Source organism: Neomonachus schauinslandi, chromosome 9 (assembly GCF_002201575.2).
Source record: "Neomonachus schauinslandi chromosome 9, ASM220157v2, whole genome shotgun sequence".
Classification (NCBI taxonomy): domain Eukaryota; kingdom Metazoa; phylum Chordata; class Mammalia; order Carnivora; family Phocidae; genus Neomonachus; species Neomonachus schauinslandi.
Window position 1 is genome coordinate 25,846,454 of NC_058411.1, and position 11,141 is coordinate 25,857,594.

General features: G+C 38.2%; 1 protein-coding gene across 1 annotated transcript in view; it reads right to left on the minus strand.

Annotated features, from left to right (window-relative positions):
• Nucleotides 1-10,867, minus strand: part of TTLL5 (tubulin tyrosine ligase like 5) — a 274,932-nt gene extending 264,065 nt beyond the window's left edge. Inside the window, 2 exon segments of the mRNA XM_021679581.1 lie at nt 4,681-4,787; nt 10,758-10,867. Of these exon segments, the coding sequence (XP_021535256.1) occupies nt 4,681-4,787; nt 10,758-10,831 (181 nt within the window). The 5' untranslated portion in view covers nt 10,832-10,867.
• Nucleotides 10,868-11,141: the final 274 nt, after the last annotated feature.

Sequence of the window (11,141 nt, forward strand, 5' to 3'; positions counted from 1 at the left end):
TTTTCATAAAGGAGGGTCTAGAAAATTATGAAACCTTAAAGAATCAGAAAGATACAGAAAATTCAAAAACAAAGTTTGAGAAAAAAGTTCAGTGGCTTTTTCTTTAATCACAAGAATGTGTAAAGGGGAAAAAAAGACACTTAAGTTCTAAAAACACAGGGACTGCTTGAACAACAGGATGACAACACTGATGGATACTAATTTCTAATAAATGTTAGGTACTCTAAAAAAGTCTGCTTATTGGCATGGAATACAGAGATTCATTTTTGTGACAAGCAGACCAAAAGAAGTATGTTTGGGGGAGATTATTTACTTCTGTTGTTTTTACCTACCTTTGATGTTTGACTCCAATTATATTGAGAGGAAGTTTCTTTGCAAATGTTAGCAAATCTTCAGTTCCTCCAAATTCAGAGAACATGAATGAACCATATCCCTTTAAGTGGTAACCTAGCAACTTGCTGAGGGGATTAGAACACGACCCTTGGGGAGGAAGGATTCAAATTCCAGAAGCAGGTGTTCACTGTCCTCTGAACTCCTGCCTTATTATGGGGCAAGAACAGACCTTAAAGTCATTTCACAGTAGAACAGATCCTATTCAACAAGTAGAGTAAATAGCACAAATTTTGAGTGCCCACTATATGCCAAATATTAAATGATCTCATTAATTCTTACAATGCCTGCAAAATAGCTATTATCTCCACCTAACTAATACTAAAACAGGTTGAGAGAGTTTAAGTGATTTGCCCCAGACTCACAGCTAGTAAATGCCAAAGCTGGGATTTGAACCAACGACTGAGAAACCACGTATAGACTCTTTCCACTATATCACACAGCAGTTCAGATCCATGGTACTGTAACCTCTGAAGATAGCTACAGGCTAACCTAGAATTCAGAGCACTGCTTAATATCACAGAAGATTAGAGATAAATGAAATTGAGGATAAAAAACAATAGAAAAAATAAGCAAAATTAGAAGGTGGCTCTTTAAAATGATCAAAATTGACAAACCTTTAGTTAGACTAAGAAAAAAAGAGAAAAGATTCAAATTACTAAAATGAGAAATGAAACGGGACATTACTACTGACCTTACAGAAATAAAAAGGATTACATAAGAATACTATGAAAAACAAATAAATAAAAGAATACTAAGAATAATTATATGCCAAGAAATTAGATAAACTAAATGGACAAAAACTAAAAACACACAAACTACCAAAATTGTGTCAAGACAAAATACAAAATATGAATAGACATACAAGTAGAAGTTGAATCAGTAATCAAAAACCTCCCAATAAAGAAAAGCCCAGACTACATGGATTCACTGGTGAATTCTATCAAACAGTTAAAGAATTAACACCAATCCTTCTCAAACTCTTCCAAAGAAGAGGAGGGAACACATTATATAAGGCCAGCATTAGTCTGATACCAAATCCAGATAAAGACATCACAAGAAAACTACAGATCAAAATCCCTTATGAGTACAGATGCAAATACCCTCATAAAAATAACAGCAAACCAAATCAAGCAGCATATTAAAAGGATTATACCATGACCAAGTGGGATTTATCTCAGGAATGCAAGTATGGTTCAACATACAAGTCAATCAGTGTAATATACCACATTAATAGAATGAAGAAAAAAAAAATCTCAACTAATGCAGACAAAGCATTTAACAAAATCCAACACCCTTGCATGATAAAAACACCAAAGGAATAGAAGGAAACTTCCTGAACATGATAAAGGGCATTATGAAACCCACAGCTAACATCATACTGAGCAGTGAAAGACTGAAAGCTTTCCCTCTAAGATCAGAAACAAGAAAGAGAAAGTTGCCCACTTTTACCACTTCTATTTGACATTGTACTGGAAGTTCTAGCCAGAGCAATTAGGTAAGAAAAAGAAATAAAAGGGGTGCCTGGGTGGTTCAGTTGGTTAAGCGACTGCCTTCGGCTCAGGTCATGATCCTGGAGTCCCGGGATCGAGTCCCGCATCGGGCTCCCTGCTTGGCAGGGAGTCTGCTTCTCCCTCTGACCCTCCCCCCTCTCATGTGCTTGCTCTCTCTCATTCTCTCTCTCTCAAATAAATAAATAAAATCTTTAAAAAAAAAAAAAAAGAAAAAAAGAAAAAGAAATAAAAGGCATCCAGGTTGGAAAGGAAGAAGTAAAATCTCTACATGCAGATGACATGATCTTATATATAGACAATGCTAAAGAATACACACACACACACACACACACAAACTATTAAAGCTAATAAATGAGTTCAGCAAGGTTTCAGGATCCAAGATCAACATATAAAAATCAGCTGTATTTATGCACACTGGCAATGAACAACCCAAAAATGAAATTGAAAAAACAATTCCATTTATGGTAGCATCAAAGAGAATAAAATAATTAGGAATAAAGTTAACCAAGGAACTCTAAAACTTACACACTGAAAACTACAAAACATTGCTAAAAAAATTAAAGATGATCTAAATAAATGACAAAACATCCCATGTTTACAGACTGGAAGACTTAATACTAAGACGGCAATATACTCCCCATCACAAGCCCAACACCCTTTTTGCACAAATGAAAAAGCTGATCCCAAAATTCATATGGAATTGCAAGGGATCCTAAATAGCCAAAAAAATCTTGATAAAGGAGAATAAAGTTAAAGGACTCAACAACCCAATTTTAAAACTTAATACAAAGGTACAGTAATCAAAACAATGTGGCACTGATATAAAGATAAACATAAAGATAAATGGGATATTAAGAGTCTAGAAATAAAGGGGCACCTGGGTGGCTCAGTCATTAAGCGTCTGCCTTTGGCTTGGGTCATGATCTCAGGGTCCTGGGATCAAGCCCCGTATCGGGCTCCCTGCTCAGCGGGAAGCCTGCTTCTCCCTCTCCCACTCCCCCTGCTTGTGTTCCCTCTCTCGCTGTCTCTCCCTCTGTCAAATAAATAAATAAAAATTAAAAAAAAAAAAAAAGAATCTAGAAATAAAACCATACATCCAAGTCAACTGATTTCCAATGACAGCGCCAAGACTATTCAATAGGGAAAGAATAGTGTCTCCAACTAATCATGCCAGGACAATTGGATATTCACATGCAAAAGAATGAAGGTGGACCCTTACCTCACACTATATAAAAAAATTAACTCAAAATGGATCAAAGACCATTTAGCTCTAAATGTAAGCACTTAACCTATAAAACTTAGCAGAAAGCATAAGGATTATGACCTTAGATTAGGCAATGGTTCCTTAGATATGACACCAAAAGCATAAGCAACAAAAGAAGAAATAAACTGCAAGTCATCAAAATGAAAAACTTTTGCTTATGAGAAAACACTATCCAGAGAGTAAAAAGACAAACCAGAGAATAGGAAAAAGAATTTGGAAATCATATATCTGATAAGAGTCTAGTATCTAGAATGCATAAAGAACTCTTCTAACTCAACAACAAAAAGTCAAACAACCCAACTCAAAAACAGATAAAGGCAGGGTGCCTGGGTGGCTCAGCTAGTTAAGCGTCCGACTCTTGATCTTAGCTCACTCAGGTCTTGATCTCAGGATCGTGAATTCAAACCTGCATTGGGCTCCATGCTGGATGTGGAGCCTATTAAAAAAAAAAAAATAGGCAAAGGCTTTGACTAGACATTTCTCTAAAGAAGATATACAAATAACCAAGAAGCACATGAAAAGATGCTCAATGTCATCAGTCATTAGGGAAATGAACATCGAAACCGCAATAAGATACCACTTCACACCCACTAGCAGAGCTATAATCTAAAGAACAGAAAAAAACAAATGTCAGTGAGGATGTGGAGAAAATGGAACTCTCCTACATTGTTGGTGGGAATGTAGAATTGTGCAGTCACTATTCTATCCCTTGGCAGCTCTGTAATAAGCTAAACATAGAATTACCAAAAGACCTAGCAATTCCATTCCTAAGTAGAGACCCAAAAGAATTAAAAACAGGTGTTCAAACAAAACCTTGTATGTGAATCTTCAGAGCAGCACTATTCACAATAGCCAAAAGGTGGAAACAAACAGCAACCGATCAATCAACTGGTGAATGGATAAACAAAATATGGTACTCCATGAAAAGGAACGAAGTATTGATATATGTTACAACATGGATGGACCTTGAACACATTATGCTAAGTGAAAAAAGCCAGACACAAAAGACTACATATTGTATGAGTACATTTGTATGAAATATCCAGAACATGCAAATCGAAAGAGACAGAAAGTAGATGAGCAGTTACTATGAGCTGGGGTAAGGGCTCATAGGGAGTGACTGCTTAATGGAAATGGGGTTTATTTTAGGATGATGAAAACGTTCTGGAACTAGACAGTGCTGTGGATTGTACAACACTGTGACTTGTACTAAATTCCACTTAGGTATACACTCTAAAATGTTTAAAAGGGTACATTTTGTTGTCTTTCATCATAAAAAATAACAGTAACACATGCACACATAATTCTGAAGGAAAAAATTCAAAAAAGAAAAGCAATTTAAGATGCAAAAAATTTAAGAAATTCCAAATAGTCCTGAAGTATAAAAAAAAATCATGAGATTTTTCTCATGACCAAGGCCCTTTTCCTATTTACATGTGATATCAACTTCTGTAAGACGAGGTTACCGGGGCCATGCCCAGACCTGCCCGCCATGGGGGAGGCCACACCTACCTCCAATTACTCGAATATTGTTGTCCTTTGTCAGAATAGCCTCAGCATGGAACACCAAAACTGGAATTCTCCGGCAGCCTCCAGTCCACATGATACACGGATGATCCCTACAGCTGTAACAAAAGGCTTTTATTAATTGACAGCTCAGAATCTGAATTAAGACTGAAGCAGATCACTGTGGTTTGCCACTTAGCAACTTTCCCTCCTCCTAGAACAAGAATCCCAAATGTCCTATGGGAAACCATTCAGCTCCCATGCTTAGTCATGGGGTCTAGTTAAGATTAACTCCATCCCTGCTGCAGGGATGGGCTTTGATTGGCCTCAGCCAATCGGGGCCTTCCACCCCTCAGTTCTAGTTGGTGGATCAGGAATGAGCAATGTAGCCAGTGAGTGTCAGAAGATATGTTGTGAGACCCTCTGAGAAAGAGGTGCTTTCTTTCTCTTCTATAGCAGCGACAGGAGAGATGGCCTCTTCCCCTGGATGGTATAAGAGAATGAGGTATGTAAGTTCAACTGTCATTTTGTGACCTTGAAAGGAAAGCCTGGAACTACAGGTAAAGGAGGAAGTCAGTGGGAACCCCACTGGAAGAATGAGAAAAATGAGATCCTGAGAGGCAAATGTGGAGTTGCAGAATCAAGCCTTTCCTAAATAGGAGTTAATAAATTCCCTTTATGGGGGACAGTGGGAAAAAAATCTTTAAAATAAAATTTAAAATAAAAATTTAAAATTCCCGGGCGCCTGGGTGGCTCAGTTGGTTAAGCGACTGCCTTCGGCTCGGGTCATGATCCTGGAGTCCTGGGATCGAGTCCCGCATCGGGCTCCCTGCTCAGCGGGGGGTTGGCTTCTCCCTCTGACCCTCTTCCCTCTCGTGCTCTCTGTCTCTCATTGTCTCTCTCTCAAATAAATAAATAAAATCTTTAAAAAAAAAAATTTAAAATTCCCTTTATTATTTAGGACAAGTTATGTTTTAACCCCCAGCAAACATAAAGAATCCTAACTAATATATCACATTCACAATAATTTATACACCCTTTTACACCCCATCGTCCCTTTTTAAGCCAATTTGATAACCCATCCTAAGATTCTTAGCTAGGAACCCAAAATTAATACAAGTTAATACAAGTGCTCCAATTAAAACCACATATTTTAAAGCAAGCCTATACTAAATGGAACAATTTTTCTCCAGAAAAGGACCTCTGACTTTACTCTCTTACCCTACCCTCAGGAAATCTCTGTTTAATCAATCTTAGACAGATGTGTACTTACTCACAGATTAGGAAAATCTTCAACCTCCTTAGTGCCAGGGAGTCAGAAGGGAAAGAGACGACCTGAGACCCTACTATGTGCCAGGAATTAAAGTAAGAGCTTTCACGTGTTATCTCACTTAATCCTCTTGCCCACACTATGAACTAAAAAAAAGGTGTCTCAGAGAGGTTAAGTGATTCGCTCAAGATCATAGATCTGGTTAAGTAAGGGAACAGGTATCTGAACCCAAGTGCCTGCCTGCGCTCTTTCTACCCTTCCATCTCCCTAATCACATTTCAGTGATGTTTTGTATACAGAACACCTTAAACCCAACCCTTTGGGAACCTATACTAATCAATTCTTTAAACAGAGTAAGATCCAGTTAGCCAAAATTTGGGCTGCTCTCAAAAACTCACATGACCACATCCCTTAAAAAAAGGTCATACTACCAATCTCAGGGCCTAGTGAGACCCCCTCAACCCAAGTTTAAAAAGATCCCCGTTTTGAATGCACAGGCTTCCAGGCTACCAATCTGAGAAGTGAGGCAGCCTTGAGACTTGGGATGAGCTGCCGAAGTGTTTTAGTGAGGAAAAGCAAAGAACACCATACCTAGTTCATTTCCTGTTTTCTAGAACTGGAATGTGGATGCTTACTACGGTTCCTGCTTTTTGACGTGGGTAATAGTGCCCATTTGTGAGAAAAGGTATTCATCAGGGGCACTTTTTAGCAAGAAGGCTATTTTTTCATGGTTTGCTTGCTTTTTAATCTTTTTTTTTTTTTAAAGATTTTATTTATTTATTTGACAGAGAGAGAGACAGCGAGAGAGGGAACACAAGCAGGGGGAGTGGGGGAGGGAGAAGCAGGCTTCCCGTGGAGCAGGGAGCCCGATGCGGGGCTCGATCCCAGGACCCTGAGATCATGACCTGAGCCGAAGGCAGACGCTTAACGACTGAGCCACCCAGGTGCCCCTGCTTGCTTTTTAATCTTAAACACCTGTAAAATGTGGGCAGGGGTCCAGAAAATTCCTAGGATCTTTTCCAACTATAATTTTCCCACTATATTTCTAGGTCAGAGGGTAGAGAAAAAATAGGCAGCCTAAACTGCAAAGTCTTGGACAGAAACTCTGGAAATTATCCCAAGTTCCTTGTCAATCTAGCACTAGCTACAAACTGGCACCACTGTGCCTTCCCACTTACAAACAATGGATTACTGCTTACAAGTTAAAACGCCTGATAAGGGTCAGGAACACAATAAACAGATATACGGCTGAGAAGAGCCAAGGCCCTAGCTATGCTATTTGTGGAAAGCCAAATCCCTGCCAGAGAAATCCTTCCACCTACAACCTATGAAAAGATAAAAGAGGTGGTAGACACATTATGAATTCAGTATGGTCAACTAAAACACACTTAAGGCAGATGCTACGTTGTCATTAAAAGCATGCTCCCACCAGGGGGTGCTAAAGGCAAAAGATTCAAAATGGTGAGGAAACTGAAAATTGGGACTTTAAATTTTCATTCACACCAGAAACTGGTATATACTTTTTAAAATATGCTCTTACAGGCGTGAACGAACTCAAGACTTGGATGCTTGATTACCAAAGTAGAACAGTTTTAAGGTTCACTTTAATGAAAGCCTAACAACGTTTTGGTTCTTAAGAAGCAATTTCATGAGGCATATATATATTATTCACTCCTGGGACTTAGCCTACATAACTCAAAGCTTCGAGGCCTAATTCATACCAATGCCCCTGCTGGAAATGCTTTCCCCACTTCCGTCCATTTGATCCCACACTTAGGCCCAGGACATCTCACCACCCCCAGGGAGCCTTCCCCCAGCTCCTCCAGCCCACAGTGATGATGCCTTCCGTCTCTGAACTCCTGTAGTGCTCACTGTATAATCATTTGTTGATTACCTTTTTTTCCCCATGTATATGTTCATGAACTGCTATAAAGCTGACTTTTATGATAGGAATTGAAATTATTTTTTTAGGGCCTGAATAAACCTTGTATCAAATCTTTCCACATCTATATATAAATTTGTATTTGGGATCCACTAGCAAAATATAGAAAAAGAGCCCTTTTAAATTTAGTATTTGAAATAATGCAGTGCAAAACAAGGATTTCCTGGACAGTTTCTAGCCCTGAAGTCCAGGATTGCCGGGCATTAACACTTGAATACAGCCTTGGGATCTGAACAGATCTAGCAGATGCCCATGGATATACATCTTTGGATCACATCAACATCCTTAGATGATCTAAGGCCTTATAACTTCCAAAACTTTAAAAATGTAAGCATATTACTCCAAGTGTAAACAAGATAGACTTAAGATTACTAATGTATATACTAAGTGTCTGATAGACAAGACAGGAGCCGATGGAACATTAACAGTCAAAAGTCAACAGGAGTCTGAAAGGAAGGGCAAAAAAATCCATGAGTTTGGATTGGAGTAGGGAATTACACCTGTAAGTTCAGTAACTTCTACTAGAAATTTAGCCATTTCTCAATTATGAATATAGGCAACAACGCATTATCTGTGCCTTTGAGTCTGTCTGAAACTACAGATTTTTTTACACCATATTACAGTTGTTGCAGATATCTCAAAATATCATTTACATTTACCACTACTTCTAAGTTAATGGTAGCTATTAAACTTGCCACTAGATCACCTGTGGTCACAATCTTCCTCATCTGGCCTGATGAGGCTGGACAACAATTTGGCAGCTCTCCTCCTAAGCAATCATTCAGCAGCCAAATGGTGAATGCCAAGTGGTGGTCCAGACACCTATGATGCTTCCCAATATTCCCCACTTATAAGTGCTAATCAGAGACTACCCCCACAGGGTCGGGGTGCCTGGGTGGCACAGTCGGTTGAGCGTCCAACTCTTGATTTCGGCTCAAGTAGTGGTCTCAGGGTGGTAAGATCGAGTCCCGAGTCAGGCTCCGCACTCAGCATAGTCTCATCTGCTTGAGACTCTCTCTCCCTCTCCCTCCGCTCCCCCCTTTCTTTAAAATGGATAGATAAATCTTAAAAGCAAAAAAAAAAAAAAAAAGACTACCCCACAGATGAGCTTATGCAAACAGCAAAAACAATCTTCATGCTGCTGCCTTTAGAAAATAAAATTTAACTTTCCCATGCTTTAGATGACATCTTGTGGTTTAATACACTCATTAAAAAGCACGTATTACTATATCACAAGTGTGGGTTTTTTTAAATCTTAATAACTGTGTTTCAATGTAATTGGTACTATTCGCAATGATATGTATTTTAAGCACCTAAAAATATTATTCTGATAAGGAATATATGGCATAAAAAAAGTTAAGAACCCCTGCTCTAAGGTGATCTAAAGCAGAAAGTCTCCATTTATTCATTCATTCAGTTGGTCACTCAGTTGGCAAGTATTTACCAAGTACCCACTGCAATATTAGATTGAAAATCTGAAATTGTCAGTATTTGACTATTTTTAACCTACTACAACAGCAATTTCATAGAGTTCAACCTAATACTCATCAGACCCAACTCATAAGCCCACTAATACGTAGTCATGAAGTAAAAGAATGATCTTGAAATTAGACTGATGCTCACAGAAGTTAAAAATTTTGTGAAATAGGTAAGACACAGCACACAGAAAGCAAAAAGTCACAAGAAGATAAAGTGACCAGAGGGAATTATCCATTTAATTATCCTGAATAAGACTGACCCAAATATAATGTCAAATCTTTTATTTTCTATGACCTAAGAGTGATGAGAAGCCCTTCCCAAAGCTTTATGAATGCTTCAGTAATTTTTTCTAGTTACATTAAATAATGTAATCCTCTACTTTATAATAAGAAATGCACTTTAAATTCAATATTAAAGCCAGTAAGAATAATGCCTTAACATTTGTATGGTACTTCATCATTTATAAAGTAATTTCATACTTACCATTCTTTTGATCCTAACCATACCCCTACAGAACAGCGTGGGAGATACTATCCCCACTTTTCAGGTTACATTGCACACACATATCCAAGGGGACTCACAGAGAATCTTAAAAACTAATCTTAACTTTAAGTCAGACTCTCTCTTTGTTCTCTGTGTCAAGTAATAATGTTAAAGGAGGCAAAATAGTAAAGTGCCTCAAAATCCATGAAAACTAGGTCTGAATCTCAATCCATCACTTACTATCTCTGAGTCTCTAAAAAAGTTCTTTGATCTTTGTGAGGCTGAGCTTACTAAAGTGAGAATAACATTTTCAGATTAAATGAGCTACATCAAGTTAAAGCCCTTACCATCATCTATGCTAAATGATAAGCTGTACTTATTACCACTGTTCATTTTTATTGTTATGAGAATCCAGAAATCAAGAAACTTGACTCTTACTAAAACAACCCAGGAAAGCAATGTAGTTCAATGGCACAGCACAGGTTAAAGAATTCTAATGTACTGTCCCACAGTTACTCTGGTAAGTTACTTGACCTCTCTATATACTATCATTCTATCATTGTAAAGGCTTTTGAGAAAATAACATAACCTATCTCATAGAGTTTGGAGACCTCCTTGGCTTTAATATCTACAAATTTAAAAATCTCCTATGTTAGGAGCGCCAATCAAGAGTTCACAAAGCAGTATCTAGAGCCAATGTTCACTCATGAGCTCAGAAACAGAGCCTTCTCTCATTTCAGATAGCTGAAGGTGACCAATTCATAAAATCTTGGATTAGATCATGGATAGAAACTAAAACCAGAGTCAGACTGCACCAAAGGAAGGAGTGCGTAAAAGAAGGTATAAGTAAAAGAGAATTATTTTCTACACTAAAGGCAAAAAGTCAAAAGCAGGCTCGCTCTTACTTACTCTTGGCTTACCACCTCCTCATCCTCTGAGGATGATGCTGTTTCTTCCAGGTCCCGGGCCATCACGACTGGCATTTCCTTTAGGGTTTGTCATGCAGTCAGCAGACGGTGGCCTCAGAGACCTTTCCTTGCAGATTCACTGGATCAAACAATTTAGGTGGCACTGATTCCTGCAAGAAAGCCAAATGATTTGAAACACAATGGCATTTTCTATTTGTTGATTATTGCTATTGATTTTCCAAGTAACAAATATGAATGTTTACCTAAATGGTGTCCAACGTCTAGAAGCTTACCTTCTATCACAGTGCCTCACACCACAAAAATCAAGGTTTTTTTCAAACAGACTGTCTGTCCTCCATGTACTTACAGAGCTGTTATTAAGTTT